Consider the following 26,137-nt stretch of genomic DNA (forward strand, 5'->3'; position numbering starts at 1 on the left):
ATGCTCATACAATGCTAGCATGCTGATGTTTATTATGAAAAAACAAACATTACATGGAACATATACACTAAACATAATTTGCTGTACACTTCACTTATAAACAACATAGGCCAACATAATGTTAACTTGATTCATGCTTAATTCTAATAGTAAGTCATAGTAAATCATAGTCAGAGACATATGAGTCTTATATGACATTCAATACATATAATACGTAAACATTTACTATTGGAGGGAATTCGATTTTTATTTTATTTTATTATTATTTTTATTTTTACATATGGGAATGTGTACAACTAAAATATTATAAAGAAGTAATGAGAGTTATAAAAAGGTTCTCTGTACTCCTTAACAAAAAGCTACATTTTTTGCTAACTAGCTACAAAGTTTACAAAATGTTATGTTACTTGCTACCTACAGGTAAAAAGTTAACAGGTAGCTAAAAAGTTAGTTAGCCTAGTTACAAGCTATTTAGCTTCTACAAAAATGTCAACTAACATGGGTTACACAAATACTACAACACACCTGTTTTGGAATATATTTCATATATCAGAGATTGAGTAGGTCTTTAATATGCTGTTGTGTGAATGTTTTAGACAGTACATGAGTGTATGAATCCTGCTGACTGTCTGTCAGGTCATACTGCAATTAGTGTGACCATGTAAACAACCTGTATGTACGCAGCTAGTGGTCTCAAAAACTAAATGTAAGTACAGGTAGGAAGAGCAGCATTGATTTCAAGATGTACCCAAACTGTATTCATGACAGGAATTACATAATATCCAGCGTAGCAGCACTGTGGGCGACTTGTGATAGTTTTGTGAAGTGTTTGAACATGTTGTCCCGCTGTGTTTGGTTCCAAAGGCTGACAATGTAAAGGCTTTAGGAACGTACTCACTTTATACCGGATCTGACTGAGCTTCCCCTTTGCAGCTTCTATTGTTGTGTGAAACATTTCAAAACAGCAGCATTTTTCATATTCACTTCCAGCTTGTCACATATGCAGCTTACTGACAGTGTAACATTGCATGCAACATCCTATTGCTACAAGCTTCTGTGTACATAAAGAAAGAGAAAATCCTCACAAGCTCAGTGTTAATGACAAGTGCAGTCTACCTTTGTGAGTACTACGTTCACCAGGCTGGCCTGAACTTTGCTCACTACACTCTTCTGTCATCAGGGTCAGGCAGGCCGATGGGAAGTATACTTAAAAACACACACAGGCTTAGAGATCCCCCTGTGCTGTAGTTAGACTGACTGAGAGGAGCGGCGGGAGGCTGTGGTGGTGTTTTACATAGACAGGGAAGCTGCAGAACATTCAGGATGGCTGGAAGGAGACGAGGCCGAGGCAACAACAACAACCACCAACAACAGGCCTCACAGGGCCAGAGAAGAGGCCCCAGCAGGGTGAGTCCTGCTCTGTCAATATGAGACAGAGCCACCATGTTAACTCTTACACTATGTATGTTTTTGGATATTATTCAAAGAAGACACTGGGAATAAGAGCATAGGCTTCAGTGCATCATATCAACCAGACTTTTATTTTGTGTTTTTATGTGACAGGCTTTGTCTATGGCTAACTGTGCTTATTTGACTTGTGCCTGGGAGTGGAGAGTTTACTGGTTAGCTGGGTGGAACAATGTGGCCATGACTCATGCTAATTTCATAAACACAGTCCAGTAATATATGATCAATCTCAAGTGACATTAAATTACTTATTTGGTATGATACAAGAAATGATACTGTAATAATTCTTCCATTTTCATTGCTGTTAATCTATATATAAAAAAAGAGTCACACACAAAAGTGAAAAAGGTACTCATTAATATCATATAATAACATATTTGTCTTGATGTGGGAAAAATTTAAGTTGTAAGTTGACTGCATGTAAATTGATTAGTAATATCAATTTATTGAAACATTTCAATTCTAATATTTGAAATGGATTCAATACTTATTTTCTACAGTATTGATACACCAGTACCAGCTGTGCTCTCTCTCCCTCTCTTCCCTGTAACAACAAGTTTACACTATTAACTTTACTTAATTTCAAACATTAGTTATTTAGATAATTTTGTTATTTTTAAAGCTTGATCTAACATGAAAAAAAAACTCAGAATGTCTCTAAAGAGTCAGTGTTATTTTATAGCCTAGTTATGTTTTTCTTTTCATAAAAATCTGAACTGTCATGCCCTTTATGTTGTCAAGTTTTAAAAATTGTATCAAAAAATGATATTTGTTAAGATACTGTAGCAAAGTTAGAAATTCCAGTATTGTGGCAACACAAATGGTGACTCCTTACTTGAAGGTGTAAAGTGGGAAATCATTGCTTACTATAAGAAGTGAGAGGAAAATTCATCTCAAATAATAATAAAATACCTAAACACTCTTAAAGTTTGACACAGAACAAGAAACACCAGACATCTGAGCAGAGTTCAAAGTATATCTTACAACACAGTAGACGCGTTTGTGTATATGTATCTACACAAAATTCAAAGTCCATGACAGAACGAGACGCTCATTACTTCATAGTACTGAGATTATTCACTTCTGATAAGATGTGAATAATGAGCTTTGATAATGTCTTTTAGTCGTCTAGGGACGATTCCCATAACCGGTAATTTTACAAAATATATTTAATGTTTATATTCATATTCATATTCAATTCCTCCAATTCCACAGTAAAGGTATTTGTATTTGTGTTGTACTCTTCCTGTCGTCTAATGCATGCTGAGACCCTGAACAGGATAATTGGTTTAAAAAATGGATTAACTGATTTGATCAAAGTTAACATGTGTTTTTTCCCCCTCTTTTCTCTTCATCTTGTCTCTGTATTCAGGCTCTGCGGGAGCCAGCTGCTTTTGCAAAGCCTACAGGTTGTGAATCAGACGTCCCCCATGAAAAGTTGACCCTCGCTCAAGCGCGGAGGGGAACACCAGGTCACACTTCTCAATAGTGTTTTGTTTCCATTACTAATTGTAATGCAACTGCGAGTGTTGTCACATCTTGCCAGTCCCAGCTTGTAGCAGCATGGCATAAGGGAAGACTAGTGGGAGGACTGCTTGTCTGGTATGAGCTGATATCAGCTGTAACAAGCAATTTCATATCAGTGCAATATTGTTTTATTGCTAGTTATTTGGCTGATTGGTATTATCACGATCTTTTTCTGCAGGAATGTGTCACACCACCTGATTAAAGAATTAGCAACAGAATATTAAAGCGATAGATTCAATATTTTGAAGAGGGGTTGTATGGAGTACTGATCCAGACTATGTATTACCTACAGGAAACACACCACATCAAAATGCCATACCAGTAAATTTGAATTAAAAAATTGTAAGAAATGGAGGTGTTTTTTAAAATGTAACAGTAATATTTAAATACATGTTTTTATATTTCTTCTCCTGTAGCTAATCGTCCGGTGCGAGTCTATGCTGATGGGATCTTTGATCTTTTCCATTCGGGACATGCTCGAGCTCTGATGCAGGCCAAAAATGTGTTCCCCAACACACATTTGATAGTAGGAGGTATGAGAACCCGCAGCGAAAACACACTGCAAAAGTTAGAAAATGTGTAAATTAAATGACACTTAATTAGCTGAACATGAAGAGTTGTACTTTAGCCAGTTAAAAAGAAGCAGGAGGCTATTTATATAATTTTATCCTTATTTTCACACTGAAAATGCTTCCCACAAGGGCTTCCAAAATCAACAATATATGAAAGTTCCTTGTAATAGCTTTAACAAAGTTAGTTAGCCTCCTTTGTCTAGTCATGATAGTGCAGTAGAGAAGGTCTATTTTCTCCTGCTTTAAAGAAAACCTGTTTGTGGGCAATATAACCAAATAGTAGTAAAAAACAAGACATTGCCTGACAGCAGCTACACTGTTTTGATGGATCAACTGGAATAAAATAAAGAACAGACACATTATACAGCTGAACTGGATCTGGATATACTGGATCAAACTACACGTTTTAATTGGAGTTTAAAGTTTTGGTGAAACAGAATAAAATGTAATTTAGATTTAGAGTAAAAACTAAAGTGATGCTTAAATAGAGATTTAAATTGAATCTTTCTTATGTTTACACTTGTTTAAAAGTTTGGTTTAGCATAATTTAAAGTTAAAAACCATGATTAGATTGGGTTTAAAGATGAAACCTTGTTGGTGCAAACTTAGTGACATGTTCATCTGTCTCTGTGTCTCCAGTCTGCAGTGATGAACTCACCCACAAATATAAGGGCTACACAGTGATGACTGAGGATGAGCGCTACGATGCACTGAGGCACTGCCGTTACGTTGACGAGGTTGTGCGGGACGCTCCCTGGACCCTCACCACAGAGTTCCTTCAGAAACACAAGGTCAAAGGTCACACAGGCCGCAGACACACAGCTTCTTACAGTGTTGTACAGTGACACCAGTAAAGATATCTGGTGTTCAACCAGTCTGAATATTGTAGTTTTATCCTCACAGATTGACTTTGTGGCCCATGATGACATCCCATACACCTCTGCTGGATCGGAGGACGTTTATAAACACATCAAGGAAGCAGGTGAAGATATGAATTCATATATGTACTCATCATAATGACTTTTAGTTCAGTCAATATTTACTTAACCCTTTATGTTTTAATGTCAGGGATGTTTGTGGCCACTCAGAGGACAGAGGGCATCTCCACGTCTGATCTGATCACTCGTATCGTCCGGGACTACGACATCTATGTCCGACGCAACCTGCAAAGAGGCTACACAGCCCGAGAGCTGAATGTTGGATTTATTAATGTCAGTAAAATTATAGTTCGTTGATTTCAAAAACAGAACATCGAGGGTTTTTACTAAACAAATGTACCGATGGTCACTTGCTTTGTCTTTCACTGGCAGGAGAAGAAATACCGTCTCCAGAACCAGGTGGACAAAATGAAAGAAACGGTCCGAACGGTGGAGGAGAAGTCCAAACACTTTGTTTACAGGGTGGAAGAGAAGAGCCAAGACCTTATTCACAAGTGGGAGGAGAAGTCAAGAGAATTCATCGGCAACTTCTTGGAGCTTTTTGGACCCGATGGAGCCTGGGTACCTGCACTTTTACACTAACCCTTGACTGGCTCTGAGAGGGTGTTTACAAATGAGCCACTCTCTGATTAGACTAAACGCCCAGCAGGGTTGCCTGAGCTGGAGATACTCATGACAGTAACAACACGTTCTTGAAGGGACAGTGGGAGTCTTCACTTGTCCTAATTCTGTAATTTCTGGTTATTAAACATGGCTGACCACAGATTAGTCTACAGTGATTCACAGTGTTGACATGGGATTTTGATACTCACCTAGTGTGAAACCCCTAATATATAGAAGTGATATACAGTAATTTGCTTGTGGTTTCTAGGCAACCAGTGGAGACTCCAGTAAATAAAACTTATGATGAACTGAAATGTGATTGTTATTGTCTCTACACCCATAGTTTTGGTGCAACCAAAAACTACTCATTTACCTCAGAATTTCAAGAATTTGCCTCAGGCACCAACACATCCACCATTGAAATAAAAATGATTATAACCTTTAACTCACCACTCTAATAGCTAAAGTATGGCACATTTACAGAACATTTCATAAGAAAACAATTAACTAAGCCATTGCAACAAAGCACAACATTACAACACATTAAACTTGTGTGTCTGTCTTTGTTCAGCATGCCATCCAGGAGCGGAGCGGCCGTATGCTGCAGGCCCTGTCACCTTACTCCTCACCCCGTGGCTCCCCGAGCAGCAGTCCCACCAGAAGACGCTCAGTTTCTCCTGACTCCTCACCGGCGTCCGCCTCACTCTCCCCATCCCCGTCCTCTCTCTCTCCTCCTTCCTCCCCCTCTTCACCTAAAAAGGGGAAACGCGCCTCTCGCAAAGCTTCTCGCACAAACAGTAGACATTCACAATGAGTTCATGATATTTTAGTTGTCTTTAATGGTCTTCTTACAGGCTATTAGTCATTAATCCGGTATATAATATGTGTATCAACAAATAAAGAGGAACTGGTTTATTCAAGTGCAATATATCATAATGTACATAATGTGTCTTTGCTGAAAAGAAAAGGAAAAAATAACTTACATTTTTGCTTCAGTGTTATTTGTCTTCTGTCATTTGTTATTCTTTCATATGTCTAATAGCTAAATAACTCACCCTGAAAGTGCTTTCATATCAACATTATATACATCCACACAGAGTGGAACATTTCTGCTTTCTAACTGCTGCATGTGTCAGTAAGCAACAGTCTGCTAACACCAAGTGAAAAACTGATTATGTGTGGCCGAAAAATCAGCACCACCTCCTCAGCACCACACAGGACACAGACAGTTACTAACTGAAAATGAAAGAACATCTAGCAGCTAAAGTCATTTGGACAAGCAGAAGTGATTCTCATGGCTTGGATTTGAGTCACAATTTTTTTTAAGGTTATTTTATGGGCCTTTTGCCTTTATTAAGATAGGACAGCTGAAGATGTGACAGGAAAGGGGGTAGAGAGAGGGGATGACATGCAGCAAATGGGCCGCAGGCAGGAATCAGTGCAGTAGCTGGTAGCCGCTGCAGAGGACCGACAGCCTCAACACATGGTGCACACGCTCCACCAACTGAGCCACAGGGACGCGCCCTTGAGTCACAAATTTATTGACTCAACTAGATAAAATCAAAAAAGACTCACAACCTGACTTGAACTTAACACCGCTGACTTGTGACTTCAATTAGACTCTGGCCTTCAGATTTGAAAATATTTCATACCTCTCCATACCTCTGAATCTGCCCACCCCACTGAGTTGGCTGGTTTTGTGAATGTGTCTGTCTGTTTAAAGTGTGCCTTCATTTCTTGAGTCAACCAACAGTGCTATTAAATCTCAGGAAGTCAACACATTATTTATTACATCAATTTTGTTTGAACCAATCCAAAGTTGAAGTAGAAACCCATGAAGAAGTTCCAGTTGGAAAAATGTATAATTTTGTTTGATAACAAAGTAAGATTTTGTGAATTTGTGAAAACCAAAACACCTAAAAGAAATATACAAGTGGGGCCTAAATTTATCAGTTGGCCAGAAACATTTTATTTGATTTCCCTTTATTATCAGAATGTTCTTCAGAGATTTTTTTTTTTTGCCTTCTAAAACATTTAGTATTTCACGTATTTCCAGCATATTTAAATTTTACAGTGTTTGCTACCATGGCTGCTTAACTTTATGTTTTGTCAAATACTTAGTTGTCAGCTTGTTGTGAAGTTCCTTTACCCTCATGTGGTTAAAATAATCGATTAGTGCAGCTTTAAACTCTTTGACACTCTGTATTTTAGAATCACTGAACTTAATGAATAGGCTAAATTAGGGAGTCATTTTTCTGTTTAAACTGTTCACAGATTTGTTTGGACTCTTCACTGATTCAAGAAAGTTATTGTCAGACTGTAAACGGTACGGTTTACGCAGCCAAACAAAGAAAGTAAGATGCAAGATAATTCACTTGTGTATGATAATTGGTTAGTATGTCTAAAAGAACCCCTCATGACAGGGTATCACTTTGTTTGGCGATGTATTTTATCGTCTGACGACTCAAATCAAAGCAGAGTGATGAATACAGTGTCTCAGCCGAGCTCTAAGTTTCTAATATAATTAAATTCGGGACGTTTGAGAACTACGAACATATCTGCGCATGTCCGTGAGTATTTTCAGGGAAACATCTTGGACTCGTAACATCTTTGGCTCACTCATTTAAAACCATGGATATGACGTCACCGCCAGCTAATGTCCTACACGGATTAAAGATGGCGCCCTCTCATGCGCTGAGGTGCTGTAAACGGGCTCTGAATTGGGTACCTGTGCTGTTTATTAACCTGGTCGTTGGCTGGTCTTATTACGCTTATGTTGTGGAGCTCTGTGTCTGTAAGTACACTTATTTTTATAAGTTATTTATCCATTACCGGGCGGATATATCTGCAGCGGTTGACAGTTTCTGTGCTGGCAACTTTGATAAGCTAGTTGAAGTGAGATTTAAAATCGTCCTCAGGCTGCATAATATACATGCGTTTATTTTTCACGACAATATTACACCAAACCCTTTTGCTTCTGACTGTTTTATCATCGGCATACATGTAGTCTGTGATGACAGTAATTTATATGATATAATAGGACAACTTTTGCCGTTAGATTGGGAGGGTGAAGTCTCTGGGTAGCTTAATCATCAATTAATAATTAATAACTTACAGAGACAGTTAACTGGAATCAAACAAAAACAATAACACTTTCTCACATTTATTTCTGTTAAATGTGCAGATGAATGGACAAGTTAATTAAAATTAATTTAAGTGCCCATTATAATGATACACATTGTTTTCTCTGTTAAACTTTCTGTTAAATTTTTTAACACTTTATTTTCTGTTGTTGTTTCCTAAGGTCGGCTCACAATACCATGGCAGTATTTTCTATTTTTTATTTTTATTTTTTGCTTATTGATTTCGACATATTGTGTGCGCTCGCACACACGCACACACACACACACACACATTTGTATATACATGCATATGCATATATAAAATTTTGGGGGGGCACTGATGTCTTCGCTGATTTTCATTACACAGAATATTATGTACAGCATAAATAATATATACATAATCGCACATTTGTTGCAAAGGTCCCCTAAAAAGGCGTACATTAGTGACAAAGACATGTAATGGAGGCAGAATATTTTACAGTTTAACAACAAACTTTACTGTCCAATATAACATCAGACCTCTGAAACGGTAAACTTTCACAGGTATTTTTAATAACTGTAAATAAAAATAAATAAAAAGCTCAAATAGAGCAAAATTTAAATACATATTAAACATGAAGTAAAAAAAAGCATCAAATATTAATAAAATTCTGCCTATAAAGCCAGCAACAACAACAAAATACAAATCTGCATTATAATCTCTTTTATAAAACTAGTTTCTATATAGACACATATTGACCAATGCATTTGCCGATACCAATGTTTTACAAATGTCAGTGATTGTAAATTATTTTCTGAAGTTGCTGTTTGAGTGATAATGGACAAAACTGCTGTAAAATCATTATGGTAGTCATAGTGAAAGATGGCTATAATTTAACCACGGTCAGAGGTCACATGTTATTCATTGTGTAGGCGAAGCTATAATGAGGGATGGAGAAGAATGAAAGAGGTTACAACTCTTAATGTGCAAGCAACCTAACCAACTTTAACCTAAACATTTGTAATAAAAATGCACTTGCTTTTTGTGGTCTTTCAGCTGTAATTTAGTTTATTTGATGTGATGTAACACAAAAATGTGATCATCCACAAAAACATAAAGACAAATGATTGACTGAGACACAGACCCTGGTTTTTAAATGATTTGAGCAGTTCTGAAAGTAGTTCAGCTCACATGAGTATTGATGGTCTTGATGTTTTTACAGATACATATTGATCAGTTGGGGATGTCTTGACATGCACTGTCCACGTTGTCTCAGCAATTTTTTCTAGGTTGTATGAGCGTGGAACTGATGATACCAGCATGTAGATGTAATGTGGCTGTGGTCAGGACAGGGACATCCCTGCTGCTGCTTAAACAAAGCTCTCTGTTATGGGTGGGTCACTGCTGGCCGTGCCAGGCTGCTGCCACATGGTGCGAGAAAGGGGTGGTGTGTGTGAGAGCGTGTGTGTGTGTGGTGCGAGATGTGTAGTCATGCATTCTTAGGACTTCCATTAATGATCCCTAATGTATATTTTCTGTGCCTTATTTAGATACAATCCCAAATAATGCAGAACGAAGTAAGTGATGCTGTAATTCCTCTCATGTTAATCATTTATTATCCAAGATGATGCCAGAGATGCCAATATAACTGCAAATCAAACCTTTTCTTTCTCTTGACAGTCAGCTATTTGGTCGTCTTTCACATTTTCTTTGGCATGTTTATATGGTCCTACTGGAAAACTATCTGGTCCAAACCTGCCGGCCCCTCAAAAGCAGTAAGTCAAGAGAAAAAACTAAGTACGTCCTGTTTTCATGCTTAGTGGGCAGAATTAAACAAATATACATGCGTACAGTTTACTAATTTCACCAAAGAACAAATGCTATGTGTTGGACTTCCTCTGACTGGAGTCTTTTCTTCTCCTGTCAGTTCGGACTGCCCCGAGCGGAGAAGGAGCTGTATGAGCGAGAGGAGCGGGCCGAGATGCAACAGGAGATTCTGAAGAAAGTGGCAAGGAATTTACCCGTGTACACACGCACGGCAGGAGGAGGTGAGGCTTTCACCACAGCAGTGAAAACTAACTGTGGTCACAGAGACTTTCATCATCACTCAGTTCTTTTTTGTCAGTCATATGAACAACATCAAGCAAGCCACACAAATAAAATTGCGCAAATGTGTTGCAACAGTCTCTTCTGCTTTTAGCTAAAAGTGCAACATTGTTTATATCTTTATAAAAGGAAGTGCTCTATGATACAGATCAGAGGCTCTCAGCCAGAAACCCCTACCAAGATACAAAATATCTGATGTGTCAGAATAGTTTGACATAGTGCATTCTTACACCTCTGCTTAGTTATGTGAAAGAACAACACAAGAGAAACATATTTGAAAGACATTAGACATGTTTGGATTTAAAATATTTGTACCATTTCAACACAAATACCCATGTAGAGTGAGCAGGTGCAGGCTTCCACCATTAATGAGTGACATGTGTTTGACTGGAGGGAGGAAGATTTATACATTTAGATATACATTTATTAGGAGTTATAAATTGTTAAATTAGATCATAGTCTAGTAACTGTTATAGATTAAAACATGCATTACTTGTTGAACCGTTTGTAATAAATAAACATTTTAGTTTAGTTTAGTTTAATTTAGATTTAAATGAATTAAACTGAAACCTTTTCATGTCTCCCTTGGGGTCCCCGGACCACTATTTGAGAACCACTGATGTAGACTATAAGGTAATTTTTCTCTGCTAGTGTACATCAGGCTCATTTGTCTTGTGTTTACTGAACTGCATGTATCAGCAGGGTTAACTGGACTCAGGTGCACCTCGTTATCACTACAGGCCACACCTCTACTCGTTAACTGTCATGATGTCACATGCTTGGTTAGTTGTGGTAGTGAGAGGCTGCAAGAGCTCAGAATGGGCCACTTTGAAACATATCAACATAACACAAATACATTATGAAGTACATAAAATATATCTATACATCTATCTATAAAAATTAAGAAGTGTATGCATAAGCACAATATTCACTCAGAGGTTTTAGGAAAAATGTTTCCATGTTTTTCATGTTTTAAAAGCTGAGTAAGTAGAGGTGAATAAAAAAAAACTTTGGCATATAAAATATTTAAATTAATCAGATATTCAAAATTGCTGTCATCTACAGGTTGTTTTTTTTTGTATGAAAGGCATCTGGGTTTCCCCTGGTAACCTTGTGTTTAACAACACAGCGCTCTGAACTGTGGGTAATTCCCTTAGGCAAAGTCTGCAGAGATGCAGACTTACAATAAGTGTGTATAAAGGGCTCAAAAAGTTTGTGAGAGAGGCCTTGTGGACAATTTCACAGTGGGACAACCCTAAATCCTCATGGACTTGCTGGGAACATACCTCAAAGTGTGTGAGTCTGGTGGTGGACTTCGGGATTTGGGCCTTAATCCCTTAAATAAACTTAAATAATTCATGTGAGATGTGGATGGTTAATTTCTGTTTTAAATATTGAAAACAGCAGGATTTTTTTTATTCTAGTCTTAAAAGCATTTAAAATACAAATTTAGAATAAATATCTGCAGAAATGCACCTCAAATTGGTATCTTTTTGAAATATCAACTTAACTCACATGCACTGTGATTGTGCACTCTTTTATATAAAACTCCTGTGTTTAATAATTCTGTTTTCATTTTCTCTAAAATAGCCATCCGATACTGTGACCACTGCCAGGTGATCAAACCGGACCGCTGCCATCACTGCTCAACCTGTGAGATGTGAGTGTTTTCTGAATGTACACGCTTAAACTGTTAGTCACTCTGATTTTATAATCCTAAACATCCAGTCATGTTATTTCTGGCTGAAAAATTAATGATTGCACCAGCAGTTGGTACCACAAAGTGAAGAGCAAATGCAAGTGGATTGTTGTTGAGAAATAAGACAGTAAAGCTGTTTCTCTAACGCCAAAAATTATAGATGTCATGGTAAACTGAGATAAGATAGGATTTCAGACTAAAGAAGTTTCCATAATGAGGCCCCAGGGTTTTAAAATGAGAACATCACCCTTTTTTGTTATACCACATAAACACAGATAAATTCACATTTATCTTTTCCTTTCTTTTTTTTACAATCTTGAGCACTATGTACTGTTATGTTGACATTCTGACTCATGGATTGTAAGTCAGTCTGGGATCATCAAAAGATGGTACTAAAAGGATGTATGTCTTCTGTATTCTTCAAGGTGTGTTCTGAAAATGGACCATCACTGCCCCTGGTAGGCTTTTCTCTTTTAACTATGCATTTAAGCTGGTTTTCAGTCCGTCATAATCCAAGTTCCTTTTTTCTTTTTCTTTTTTGCCTTTAAAGAAAATCCAAAGAGATAAGCATATTTGACTTTGTCTCATAATTGCTTTCAGGGTGAATAACTGTGTTGGATTCTCAAACTACAAGTACTTCGTCTTGTTCTTGGCCTACGCATCACTCTACTGTGTAGTCATTTGTGCTACAGTCATTCAGTATTTCATCAAATTCTGGACAGTAAGTACTAAAACTTCCTCTTCTTTTTTGTTTTCTACATCCTCTAGCGTGTGCTTGGTTTTTGCTGTGGTCACAGCTTACTGAAGGTTGTCTACATTCAGCAGCCTGTTTTGAAAAACTATTGGCATGCTTTGTTTTTCACTTAAAATTGTCCATTCAAGAAGACATAAGTTATTAGATTTTTTGTCAAAAATAACAGTATTTCTAAATAAAGTGCAGTCAGGCTGTGGTGAGGCATGTGATCAGCTACTGATCTGCATCGTAAGATATCGCCTGATTGGTTTACAAATGTGTCACTGTGGTGCATAAGTGTGTCATGTGATCACATATCAGGGGATCCTCTTCAGCGTGCTGCTGTGCATGACACAATGGCTCCTGTCACATAGTCCAACAGTGAAGGACTACACTGTGTTATAGCAAAAAAAAAAAAATGCAGTAATGGATGGTGCAGAGGTGAATTGTCTGTACTCGGTTGTAGGTAAAGATGACTCAACATGAGAAAAATAAATTTAAATATTTTTCATGACTGACGAGACTGACACTTTTGTCTTTTTTTTGTCCCCTCTGAAGAAACAGCTGCCTGACACTCATGCCAAATTCCACATCTTGTTTCTGTTCTTTGTGGCGGCCCTGTTCTTCATCAGCATTGTGTCACTTCTGATCTACCATCTGTGGCTCGTTGGAAAGAACAGGACCACTATAGGTAGCTATAAACAAATAATGCCATTTAATTCTATGTCTGATTATATCCTTTAAAAACCATCATGACTAACTGTAATTTGATCTCCACTTCCAGAGGCTTTTAGGGCTCCTGTCTTCCCGAACGGTCCAGACAAGAACGGGTTTTCTCTCGGCTTCAGGCGAAATGGAGCTGAGGTGTTTGGAGACCAAGCGAAGTACTGGATCTTTCCTGTTTTCTCAAGGTGACCCAACTCTACAGCTATAAATCATCTTAGCAATCACAATTGATGAATCTGAATCTGAATCTGTACTAGGCTAACATGTTTACTAATGCTGTCTTTCTTCCTGTTTTATCAGTCTGGGAGATGGACATTCCTTTGTTACCAGATTGGTCCATATAGATCCTGAACAAGCGAACAGTGTCCTCCAGCAAAATGGCAAAGGGTGAGTATTTTCCTCTTTTATTTAATTCAAATATTTTACCCTTTCAGTTTTGTTTGCTGGGTGTTAAGCTCTCATGTGACTTTAATCACAGTCCTGCTGATGGGGAGACCAACCCTTGTGTGCTCGGTAACAGTGTACACACAGCGGACGACTGCAAAGAGAAAAGCGGTATGTTGTTTCTCACATTTTGTTTTTTGCACTGTATGTTAAAGTAGTAATCCTGAAGATTTTCCTTTACATAAGTATCTGTTACAGGAATGAATACACTAACTTTCAATTGACCTATTTTGTAAACATGCATAAAACATAATCAAACTGTGGCTTTTATCATTATTTTAGCGTGAGAAAGACAACTCGCTGCGGAATGTAAATCTTGTGAATTAAAGTGTTTGTGTAATTATTTTCCTGAGACGTCTCTCGTGTCCTCACTGTTTGCTTTCAGACGGCGGCCAGATTGTCTCAGTGACTGTGGAGAATGAGCCATAGCAGGTATGAGAACGTTACCTGAATGCTTTAGAGTTTTGCTGGTTTGTAGTCCTCCTGTGTTCATTTGCACTTTGCTGGCTGTTGCTGCAGGTTGCAGGCGCATCAGCAAAGACCTCATCGACTGTGATGCCTTAAACCAGGAGCATCAGCACCTCCACAGGAGCCATCCTCCATCCTCATCCTTCATCTCTGCTTTAAACCAGCACCACAACCATACTGTTATCATATCAACAGAGACTGCACAGTGACCTCTTGACTGCACTCGTCTGAAGCAGACGCGATTCACAGGTTTTGTCTTTGTTTTGAGCCAAAGACATTTCAATGTTTTGTTATTACTGCATCTGAAAAAACTCTGGGACTGCTTTTTCACCTTCAAGCCAACATGTCTACATTGTCTTTATGGATTAATCCCATCATACATTTCACGTAGAGAACCATCCTGTGTCAGTATTAATCAAGCATTAATAATTAAGCCTGATTATATTTGATGTCGGGCGGTGGGAGCCATTAAAGTGAGATTTGTATAACTCCTCAAACAAAACGGTGAAACATTTCAACACTGTTCAATATGTCTTATCAGTTTAAATCTCAAAGCACAGTGCAATTATTAATTAAGACCAATAGTCAGTCATCAAATGGTCTGATTTAGTTTACATTTTACATGATTGAACATATTTAAAGGTCTTTCTGTTTACACTTTTAATATATTTATTTTTTACATTTCAAATTTTATACTCTGGTCAAACAGACAGGTGATATAAGCTTAAAATGTGAGGACCAAACGGTTAAAATGGTTTCATCTCATTTCAAATAATTATTTAAGACCCACAGATCTCATATAATGCAAAGTTATTATTGATGAGATGCCATTTTAATAGCACTATAAATATTTGTAATTTATTTGTTGTCAAGTTTTATAAATTAATTGTGTTGTCTTTTAGTATCTGATGATTTTATTGTTATGGCTTATTTGTTTTTTGTTTTTTAAAGGTTAAGACAGTTATGTTCGTTCTCTTAAGTTCACAGAATGTTCACTTTTATGATCAGTCCTTTGCTACTACAGTACTTGTTTTAATGTTAATGCCAAGGATCAAATCTGTGTTCTTTCCATTTGTCTTTTTTTCCAGTTTGATGACAAGATTTATTTGAAAGTTGAAAAGTAAGAGCACAAAATGGAACTTCAATAAAACTGATAAAGCCATATTGCCAGAAAGGTCAAGGACATTTAATGTATTGTGTCCTTGAATTTGAACAAAGATAGATAAGACGGATTTTTTATGCCAGTGATGAAAGAGCAGGCGAGTGTCATCATAAATACTCCTGGAAGCTGTTTCATTATATCACATTCTCTTAGTGGAAATGATGCACAGCACACTGTGGAGTTTGCCTGAGTGATGAGTAGATAATAATAACGTGTAGATATTAATGACTGAGCAGTAGCACATTTGAATGTACTCACAGAACCTCACAATAGCTTAATAACTAATTTCACCGACTCAACCAGGCAGCTAGAGCTGCTAATGTAGGTGAGCCTGTAAAGAACTGCTGTTTTAATGAGACAAAATTATTCATGCAGTTTGATCTTCATTGTTCTGTAACAATAAATGTGATGTAAGAAACTATAATGTGTGATTCTTCATCTTAAACACTGGGTTGCTGTCATTTGTATGCTAGCACAACCAGTGGGTTTTTAGTGAAATTTCTCAACAGCTTTTGGATAGATTGCCATAAAATTTGGTACATACATTCATGTTCTGCTCAGGATGAATTGCACTTGATAACCCCTTAACATCTCATGTGTGTCATTAGGCCAAAATTTCAATTTGTCCAATACATACCTGCAAAACTAAAGGCATTCCCCTCTAAGCTGTAATTTGTCTTTAGTGCTAATTGTCAAATGTTTGCATGCTAACATGCTAAACAATGGAGAACACGTGTTTATTATTAAAGGGATAGTTCACACAAATAAAAATTCAAAAAGTTATTATGTACTCACCCTCATGCGAAAGGTTGGGTTTAGTTTTTTTAGTCCACAAAACACTGCAGGAGTCTGACAGGAAAATAGCGACACAGAATCTCCCAAACAATTTAAGTGAATGGTGACCAGTTTTCAAATGGAAAAAAAGCAACAGAAAACAAAAACAAAATGCCTCCTATACTGCTTGTTTGCTATAGTCCAAGTCTCCTAAAGCCCAACATGTTAATGTGCACACCGTCACGCCACACACACCCAGTTCAGATGAGGATCTGAGGATCTATAGTGAAGATTTAGGCTAAAAAACATGGTGTAAATGACAATTTGGCACATTGGGGCTGCCTTCGAACTCCCACTGATGTCTCAGATTTTTAAATAGCTTTTTCAGCTCCAAGAAAGTTTAATAAATACAAAACCTGCATGGATCAAAAATACATAATAGAGACATAATTGATCTTGTTTACAGTTCGAGGTGTCTCTTACAGATGTCTCTGTTATAATGGTGGCTTATGGGGGAAAATGCTTTTTGGGCTATAGGTGCAAGTGGCCACTGGGAAAAACTGGAAGCAAGACTGAGCAACAATGGCCAGTCTAAGTTTTCTATTATACATCCATAGGGGGACCAGTAAACATTAAATCAGGTTAAAATGTTAGCATGCTGACATTAGCAGTCTCATCCGCACACACTTACCCACCCAACCCCCCCGAGAGATACCTCACAGAGATAGCTGTGACACGAGACTGCACTCTTCACTTTTTCTAGATGATTAACGTTACACACTGTTGACCTTTTGACAAAGTTGGCTGAATAGCTGGGGAGAGTTGAATGACCTCGGTGCTGTTCATCTCTCTGTAACAATGCAACAGATAAAGTTGTAAGTGTCTCAACACTCAGCAGTTCACACACAAAGTAAACCCTCTGAACTGTCTGTAGCTTTCATAAGGATTATCGAGGATTTTCTAATTGTCAAGTCTCGAAATTTAAATCATTATTTGGTTCTTTATTTGTGCATGTCATAAAACAAATGAGAAAAATATACAAAGCATAAAAAATGCACAGGTGGGATGAAACAAGGGCTTGTAAAAGAACTTTAAATTAAAAAGAAAGACAGATACACTACCACAATTTAACAAACTCAGATGTATTAAAAAATAAATAAATAAAATAAGGAGAGAACACGTTTTCAAATAAATAAATAAATAAAAAATTAAAAAATACTGGCAAAAAAAGTTAAAAACAAGGATTACAGTACCTTATATTAATGGTATCTTTGGACTACAATCGTGAAGCAGAAATGCTGTTCCTTCTGTCCGGACCTCTGTACTTTAACTGAAAACTGTCCAAGGGTTGTTCTGTAAAATCGAAGAGAAACTGATCTGGTATGAACTGTATATCTGAGACTTTGCTACAGTTTATTTATTTATTTAGTTTTTCCACATTGATGTAATACTGGCATTCTTGTGGGATTAGTGAGGGAGTACTGAGCAAAAGATTAACAGTATTTGGGACAATGTGAATGCAACACTGAACCAACCACCCACATTTAATTTCGCTCAACTTCTTAGGTTTAAAGTTGAGCTCGATTCAACTACTTTATATACTGTTGGGTAGTTCAGTCAATAGCAGTGCATCATAGTCTGCAACAGCATTTTCCTGAAAATCAAAGAGGGTTTTAAATGGTTTATTTAGCTCATGAAGAAGGAGAATTTTCTCGACCCATAAAGGAGCTCTCAGTCCTCCTGTTAGTCACAGACATTTCAATTCAAAGTCAACAAATTTGGAGATGCAAGGGTTTGAAAAATTAGAATCTGGAAAGAAACTGAAGTTGTCAGATAAATGCAGCTGAGCAAAAAGGACAATATTTGACCCTGACATGTAGTGGAATAAAAGTATAAGCTTGCATACTGCTTCACTCATGTAAATTACAAGTACCTGTAATTTGTGCTTAAATAAAGTAATGATGGTGTGAATATTTTCAGTCACATTCCATCACTGTTTTTTCTTTTGCATCATTGAGCAACTTACTGACATTTAGTGATTGTATTAGTCTTAAAAATAAAATTAAATAAAATTAAATAAAAATTATGCTGAACACATGCTATTTAATATTTCAGTAGTTGTATCCTGGACATTTTGGTGGGTCATACAATGTGAAAAAAATGTGGAGAAGACAGCATAATTTAACTCTGAGGTACTGTATGTGCACTAAAGGCGCCAAAACTGCATTATAAAGTACATATTCCTTCAGCGTAAAGGAAATTCCTTACTCTCTCTTATTTTACTAGGAAGGGAACAACACACCCTGTCAAAGTTCACCTCTGCTGACACACTCACTGGGTCTCACCCTGTTCACTAAAACTCTGACCTTGTGTCATTTTAATTACTGTGTCTTAAGTCTGTGAATGACTGAGCGACTCTTGTGGAAGTGCTCTCATAAACAGGTAAACTCTCAGCCTCCTGTGCCGCCCTCACTCCTTAAAAGTCACCTACAGGGTAAAGTACAGTTGCTGTTGAACCTGCTACTGGATTCCACTGACTGACACGGTGCGATGTAAGGGGACAAGAGGTTAATTCTTATAATCACGACTATTGATCTGGTACTTCACTGAAGTCATTTCTACTGGGGTAGAAGGCTGAGACCAATTTTAAATTGTCCAGACCAACTTCAGTCCATCAGCGAATTTGTCAGGAGGAATATCTACACACCATGGAGGAGACCCTCAACAGCACCATTGATCCAGCTTGTTTACAAGAGCCCCCGCTGGCTATCGACGTGATCAAGCGTAAGTGACCCAATCACCACATCCTGCTTGCTGATAATGTTTGCTTATCACCCAGTCTGAGTGAATGACAATAACAGTTCACTCAGCAGTGTCAGGGCTGTATCTGAGTCTTGACTGTGTCTTATGATACTGGTTTCTTCTTTGATTGTTTATTTGCCTCTGTTCCAAAATAAAATACTGTCCCACAAAGTAAAATAAATACTGTGATAGTTATTTCCTAGGCACCAAATCAACTTTATTGAAAAGCTTAGTACCAGAAGGTTGCTTGTTCAAGTCTAGCGTGGATCACAGTATGGAGAGTGTGTGCTGAGCCTCCGAACCCATCACTCTATCACCTCTCCCACTAACTGCATGTCTATTCATGCCTGTATTTCACGACTGCGTGTGAATATCTAACAATGGAGTGATCAGGTGGTGAGCAAACTGCATAACCAAGGAGTACATATATGAAATCCTGCAGAAAACATAGGCAAAAGTCTGTGAACCTGGTCCTTCTCATCATCCTCCAATCATATGTTAAATCATCAGGGTTAATTACCATCCCTATGTAATACAGCTGCTGACAACACAAAGTTATAAGAAAGGAAAGTATGCAAAATAACTAAAATATGTAAAATCACACAATATAAAACAGGTACTCCAAACAAACAAACAAACAAACAAAAAAACTTAAATTAAAGCAAACAAATAAAACCAATGCATATATACTGTTTTTTTTAACCCAAACACAATCTGTTTTGTGCTGTTGTGTGTGATTTTTTTCACATTAAGTGTCTGCCAGTACTATGTAATAATTTGAACTCCTTTCTCCTTTCCTCTCCCTCTCTTACTGTTTTAAATTCAGAGTTAGATGTGTTTAATTTTTGCCTTTACGCCATGCTCACCTTCATGTCCTGCATCTCCCTGCTGCTGTACCTGGAGCAGTGCGTCTATATTTATAAAAAAATGCCCTACCCTAAGAAGACGACCATCATCTGGATAACCGGTGCAGCACCAGTGAGTACTGAAGTCTGCTTTGTTGTTATAGTATGGTGCCAATAGAAATATAATCATTATCAACCACACACTGTTTGGAGAGTAAGTTTCAAGAACACAACATGAAATCTGATTGAAACAAAGAAGTTCCAGACTGACAAACCCCAAGTCTAAGACTTTGAGTTTTGAGCTCTAAGCAAGTCCTGATATGCTCTTTGCCAAATATAATGTCATTTTTACAAAAGAGAGCTGCAACTAATCATTATTTGTGCACCTTCAAAAGTCGAACAAAGTTGGAAGTTGTTGTGACTCAGTCTGTAAGTTACAGCCATACTGCAATTTGTTTTTTGTTAACCACATCACGGTTTTAGTCCACAAGCAAAAACTGTTTTTGGTATATATTTTTTTCAACTGGAGCTAAGTGACATAATGTTAGTTCTTGGCTCTCTGCTGCAACTTGATAGGATGCTGTCAGACTGGTTCAGACAAAGTGGATCTGAGAAATTAAAGTCTTTGGGTTTGGGTGAAGGTATAAAGTATTTTCAAGCCAAAAGTCACTGGCGTTAATGTCCAAGTCAAGCTGCAAGTCTTGTCTTGATTTTGTCAAGTCTAAAGTTATCAGATTTGTGCCTAAAGTCCACACGTGTATTGAAGTACTGCTGATGACTGCTTTATAGGTTTTTTTTTCACATCATTGAATTTGTCTGTTTCAGGTCATTGCCACTATGTCTTGTTTCGGGATGTGGATCCCGAAGGCAGTCATGATCACAGACATGACGTCTAACTGGTGCGTTTTCTCTCACCTTCACCAAACTACACCTGTCATGCATCAGAGGGTTTCTTTCACTGATATTTCTAAAAAGCTAAAATAAAAAACCTGAGTATGAACTAGCTGCAGCTTCCTGTGTAGTTTTACCACTTGATGAATCATTACACATACAAAGGGCATGCACTTCTTCAATAAAATACAGGAAGTCTCTATTGGATTTTGTCACCTGCAGTGATACATTTTATGTGGTAGCATGAATACGATACAGTATGTTTAACAGGCAGGTCAAAATCCATTAACAAGGGTTGTTTTCTATCTCAAGAGCAGGTGTATTTTGTGTAATAAATAATTAAATTACATACTAAACTTTTCCTGACTTGCTTCTGTTTCTCTTTGTAGTTATTTTGCAGTTGTTGTGTACAAAGTACTGGTTCTGATGATTGAGGAGTTGGGGGGCAGCGATGCTTTTCTGAAGCGGTTTTCTGGTGAACCCTTTAGAATTAGCACAGGACCCTGCTGCTGCTGCTGCCGCTGTTTACCCCGCGTGCCCATGTCACGGTATTTATACCTGCTTACACAAATACACCCTGGTTAACGCTGTTCTGTTTTTTCCATTACAAACAAACAGAAAATGAAGAGATTATAAAATATGATGTTTGGTTGTAAGTCAAACTACGCAACAGTTTATACAACTACATCTTAAATGATTAGCCGATTAATCAGTTAGCAGTCTCAGCCTCTTCAGTCTGGTGGTACGACAGCAGATACTGCTATAGTAGGGTGAACAGGCTGTGGCTGGGGTGAGCAAAACATTTCATAAAACATTTCAGCAGTTAATCATTATACAGTTATCACAGTTAATCATTAGTTGCAGCATGTCAGATAGATTTTCATCAGCTGTGGCAGTTAACAATAAAAACAGCTGATCCCACACTACTTCACACTGTCATCAAACTGTCTTTTGTTTTTGTTATTTATTTGATGCAGAATATTTACTTGTAGTGGAGTATTTTTACAGTGCCTTACTGGTATTTATACTTTTGTAAAGAGTTGGAATACATTCTCCAACACTGGTGTCATGATTGTCTGCATTTCTTGTGTGGATGATTCAGGCGATTGTTATTCTGGCTGAAGTTGGGTGCTCTTCAGTATGCAATCCTTAAGACGGTGCTCAGTGTGCTCTCTGTAGTGTTGTGGACAAATGGCAGCTTCGATCTTTCAGATGTAAGTATTTGAAATGCTTCTCGACATATATAATCATTCTGAAAATGTAATGAACATATCAGTAATTTACAACTATATGTCTTTGCTTGTCTTTCAGCTAGAGATCACTGGTACGGCCATTTGGATTAACCCGTTCATCGGTGTTCTCACAATCACCTCCCTTTGGCCTGTTGCCATCATCTTCATGAACACTAACAGCTATCTACGCCACCTCAATATTATACCCAAGTATGCCCTGTACCAAGTGAGTCAATGCAATCAATACCATATGTATTAGATGTTAATGTACTTTTCTTTCATCATTTCACCTGCCAAATTATTTTATATTTAAGAGGATAGTTTGAATCATTAGAGGCCAGGTTGCATTTGGTACTTATCCATAGGTCAGCATCAAAACATAGCCACTTAAAAAAATCAGTATCAGCTATAGTTAGAATATTTTCACTGTTTTATCTTGCTGTAAGATCACCTTTTCCAATGGAAAACTGTTATATAGCCCAGATATCACTCTCTCCAAACCAACCAAACTCCACTGACAAAATTAAGTCATTAAGTAATTTAAGTAATTTACCTCACAGAACATGGGAGTTGCTGTTTTTTGCTGCCATGAACTGTTAGTTTGTTTGTGTTTGTTTGGTTTCACAAGTCACACAATAACACAAATTATATAACCGATGGAGGCAATGGTAGGCCAGCAACTCCTGTGTTCTGTGAGGTAAAATTACTGTTTTTGCCAAAGGAGTCTGGTGGCTTTGGCTTATACAATGGCAGTTTTCCATCAGAAATTTGCCTTCTGACAGCAAGATAAAGTGGTGAATATACTCTAAATATAGCATACACTTAAACTGATGCTGATTTTTTTAGGTGGCTAAAATACATTCTGCTGCTGACACTGTCCACATTGCTCAGCTTCCTACACTGGTACTCCTGCCTGCTTCTAGAAACTGGGGGCTTACTGATCACCATTTACTGAAGCTAATATGCTGACTACTGATAAGAGCCTCACACAACCCCACTTTAAATAACTTGCTATGCTTCATCATTCATTTAGTCACACTGGTGAAAACAAAGGAAACTAGAAAAAAGGAAAGACGTAAGAGCAGCCTCTCTCTGTGTCAAATTGTTTTATTGCCTATCTATATGGCTAAAAATGATAAGAGTGCTGCTGTTTTTACTGCACAAACTTTATTTTATCTCTCTCTCTTTTTTTTTTGAAAATCTCTTTTTGTGTTTTCAGTTAATCTGGCTGTTTAGACCTCTTCCCATGACTGTGTGGGCATGTGTAGATGTGTAATTGATTGACATCCTGTAAGCTTTGTTGTTCTTGTTAGGACAGGACAAATTACACCTTTATCATTCTTACCGGTAAATGAGATTTGTGACCTAATAAATTCCTATCAAAGCTTTGGCCCACCTTCAACTGGAGCAGAGGTCTAATTAGCCAGATTAACTGAAAACATCTGTGTGGGTGTTAGGACAATTCACCAAAATAAAAAAGATATATTTTTCCCCTGGCCTTTTGTGCTATTTTTCCCATCTTCATAGCTGTGTGAGATGCTGAACATTGAAGATAATGGCAGTACAGATGTCTGCCTTCCCTCGAGTATAAAGGAACTAAATGGCACTTGGCTTGTGGTGCTTAAAACATTAAAAAAACAATGAAAAATTGAAATCACTCCAGAAATCACATCCTGGTTACGGATAATCAGACAATCACCACACCTTGTTGTGAGCAGTTTCATGTAGGAACTATTTTCTTTCCAGAAAAGAAAGTCGTTCTGGTAGATTCCAAAATACTTCCAAATAAATTGTTTGGGAAAAAGATGCTGGTTTTTAATTTTTCAAATGTATTCTCTTGGTGCTTTGAGCACCACAAGCCAAGTGCCATTTGGTCCCATTATAAGGCAGGCATCTCTACGGCCAATATCTCCAAAACTCTGTAACTCACACCAATAAAATCTAGATGGATAAATACCACAACAAGCCAGAGATATAATATGTATTTTTGATTTTGGGATGAACTCTCCCTTTAATTTCTTACGACAAATGAAGAAATCAGAGAGAGCCTGGGGGAGAAATTTCCTCCAGTGTGTTCCTTCTATTCGAGGAAGCAAAAGAGAAAATGTTACACTGAAAGAGTGACAGGGTTTATGGGAAATGTAGTCTCAGCTGAGTGAAACAGGAACTACAAATAAACACTACTGGTGTGACATAGTAACTACCATCCCAGTCTTCTAACTCTCACTTGTCATCCAATTCTGAATATCTTTTCACTGGTGAGCAGCTGTTTTTTTTAACATCTGTTTCATGGAAAATGCTCTCTGGGCATGTCTACTATATGTTAAGGTATGTAACTGATTAAGTATTGTTTTTCTCTTTAGCTAGTACTTGTATTGAGTCAGCTGCAGACTTCAATCATTAACATCCTGGCCTTGGATGGAACCATCGCCTGTGCTCCTCCATTCTCTTCTCAAGCTCGTGGATCCAGTAAGAAACATCTCTGAATGCATATCCGAAGTGGTTGCAGACATATAAAATGAAATAATCCATCTCAAACCCTAATTTCTTTTTTCTCCTTCTCTATCCCGCAGTGCTGAGTCAGCAGATGATGATCATGGAGATGTTCATCATTACTTTGGTCAACCGCTCTTTGTTCCGTCGTACATATGACCCACTTCCCTCTGAGGAACATGACAATCACCTGAAGGCCACAGCTGACCTGCAGGCTGCTGTTGTGGAGCATGACGTCTAAAAAACACATCGGTGAAAGAGTGAACGCTGCTCTTCAATGATGTCAGATCATCTAAGTCAAGAGATCATCAAATAGTAAAAGCTGAGTCAAATAAACTCAAATCTTACCTCATTTTGTCACTCATATCTGTGGTAAAGGGAGAGAGCATCATACTTTCAACCATATTTCTTTTTACTTTCAGTGCCGCATTTACTGACATTTGCATCCTGTATGTAATGTAACAGAATATAAAGGGTTACTTCACCCAAGAAGTAGTCCCTCTGAAGACTGAAGAGTGTGGGTTATGTTAAGCAGAGTAAAGAGGACAGTGATCCTGGAAAGAGGTGTTTACTATTTAAGTGTTAACATGTTTTTCACTGTTCTGTATGGAGGACATTTGTCATAATTACAATTGAAAGTCCAAATAATAAAGTAAATCATTTAGTCACTTGAAAATGTAAAGTGACAATGAAAAACGTGACATTTTTAGAGTCCATCACAATGGAGGTGAATGAAATTTAATTTATTAAATATCATTTACTTCTGTTGGACTGGAACCAACTGAACCAATGTCATCTGGCAAATAGGCAACAGAGTTTTTTTTTTTTTTCCTTTTTGTGATTTGGGTGAACTGACCCTTTAAAGGATTACTTGTGACTTTTGACACATGCACCTAGATAAGAAGATTGATACCACTCTTGTGTGTAAACAGTAAATTTTAAACTACCATTGATTAGGATTGTTTAGCATAAACACTGGACATGAGGAAATAGTTGCAAAAGGCAACACAATCTGCCTACTAGCACGTCTAAATCTCACTAATTAACACATTATATCTTGTTTGCTTAATCTGCACAAGTCCAAGTGTTAAAATGGCTCATTGAGATTATGGGAGGGATTTTTTTCTTGGCTACCCACAGTGACATATTAAAGGGATAGTTTGAATTATTTGATGTGCAGTTGAAGTATTTATCTATTCAGTTAATTAGCTACAGCAGATTCCAGTTGGCACCTCCCAAATTTAACATAACATTTTCACACTTTTACCTTTTCCGATTAGCATCTACTGTTATATGAGCCAAATATCAGTCTCTTCAAACAAACCATGGGTGAAATCAGTAATTTTACGTCACAGAACACAGGAGCTGCTGGTTTACTGCTGTCTTGGTCTGTTAGTTTGTTATTGTGTTGTTGTGTGACTTCGGTGATTCTGAACTAGCCTAAAAAAAAAACACAATAATGCAAACAAGCTGATAGATCAAAGTAGCAGTAGACCAGCAACTCCTGTATTCTTCAAAGTAAAATGACTGATTTTGCCACTGTAGTTTGGTTT

At 37.5% G+C, this 26,137-nt stretch overlaps 3 protein-coding genes across 3 annotated transcripts; all 3 read left to right on the forward strand.

The window, feature by feature from the left end:
* Positions 1–1,117: 1,117 nt before the first annotated feature.
* On the forward strand, positions 1,118–6,108 carry LOC146318928 (choline-phosphate cytidylyltransferase B-like). The gene is made up of 8 exons (XM_084731148.1): positions 1,118–1,407; positions 2,840–2,939; positions 3,411–3,527; positions 4,206–4,357; positions 4,470–4,548; positions 4,635–4,777; positions 4,877–5,065; positions 5,679–6,108. The coding sequence occupies exons 1-8, from the start codon at positions 1,324–1,326 to the stop codon at positions 5,919–5,921; spliced, it is 1,107 nt and encodes a 368-aa protein (XP_084587274.1). The 5' UTR covers positions 1,118–1,323; the 3' UTR covers positions 5,922–6,108.
* Positions 6,109–7,723: 1,615 nt separating this feature from the next.
* LOC146318929 (palmitoyltransferase ZDHHC20-B-like) lies at positions 7,724–15,287 on the forward strand. The gene is made up of 13 exons (XM_084731149.1): positions 7,724–7,901; positions 9,760–9,786; positions 9,890–9,984; positions 10,137–10,257; positions 11,906–11,975; positions 12,440–12,472; positions 12,615–12,735; positions 13,306–13,438; positions 13,532–13,658; positions 13,774–13,860; positions 13,952–14,028; positions 14,303–14,349; positions 14,437–15,287. Exons 1-12 carry the CDS (start codon positions 7,739–7,741, stop codon positions 14,344–14,346), a joined length of 1,098 nt encoding a protein of 365 aa, XP_084587275.1. The 5' UTR covers positions 7,724–7,738; the 3' UTR covers positions 14,347–14,349; positions 14,437–15,287.
* Positions 15,288–18,769: 3,482 nt separating this feature from the next.
* Positions 18,770–25,285, forward strand: LOC146318930 (organic solute transporter subunit alpha-like). Its single transcript, XM_084730290.1, has 8 exons — positions 18,770–19,105; positions 19,950–20,101; positions 20,794–20,867; positions 21,249–21,407; positions 21,962–22,073; positions 22,171–22,317; positions 24,455–24,560; positions 24,665–25,285. Exons 1-8 carry the CDS (start codon positions 19,030–19,032, stop codon positions 24,823–24,825), a joined length of 987 nt encoding a protein of 328 aa, XP_084586416.1. The 5' UTR covers positions 18,770–19,029; the 3' UTR covers positions 24,826–25,285.
* The last annotated feature ends 852 nt before the right edge of the window (positions 25,286–26,137 follow it).

Source organism: Lutjanus erythropterus, chromosome 11, assembly GCF_056507025.1.
Source record: "Lutjanus erythropterus isolate fLutEry1 chromosome 11, fLutEry1.hap2, whole genome shotgun sequence".
NCBI lineage: Eukaryota > Metazoa > Chordata > Actinopteri > Lutjaniformes > Lutjanidae > Lutjanus > Lutjanus erythropterus.

Bases quoted from the DNA above. Each gene is read 5' to 3' on its own strand.
- LOC146318928 (XM_084731148.1), top strand. From the start codon at position 1,324: ATGGCTGGAAGGAGACGAGGCCGAGGCAACAACAACAACCACCAACAA. The intron at 2,940-3,410 runs GTCACACTTCTC...CTTCTCCTGTAG, and splicing joins AGCGCGGAGGGGAACACCAG to CTAATCGTCCGGTGCGAGTC. The intron at 4,778-4,876 runs GTCAGTAAAATT...TTTCACTGGCAG, and splicing joins TGAATGTTGGATTTATTAAT to GAGAAGAAATACCGTCTCCA.
- LOC146318929 (XM_084731149.1), top strand. From the start codon at position 7,739: ATGGATATGACGTCACCGCCAGCTAATGTCCTACACGGATTAAAGATG. The intron at 9,985-10,136 runs GTAAGTCAAGAG...TTCTCCTGTCAG, and splicing joins CTGCCGGCCCCTCAAAAGCA to TTCGGACTGCCCCGAGCGGA. The intron at 13,659-13,773 runs GTGACCCAACTC...CTGTTTTATCAG, and splicing joins ATCTTTCCTGTTTTCTCAAG to TCTGGGAGATGGACATTCCT.
- LOC146318930 (XM_084730290.1), top strand. From the start codon at position 19,030: ATGGAGGAGACCCTCAACAGCACCATTGATCCAGCTTGTTTACAAGAG. The intron at 20,868-21,248 runs GTGCGTTTTCTC...TTCTCTTTGTAG, and splicing joins ACAGACATGACGTCTAACTG to TTATTTTGCAGTTGTTGTGT. The intron at 22,074-22,170 runs GTAAGTATTTGA...CTTGTCTTTCAG, and splicing joins GCAGCTTCGATCTTTCAGAT to CTAGAGATCACTGGTACGGC.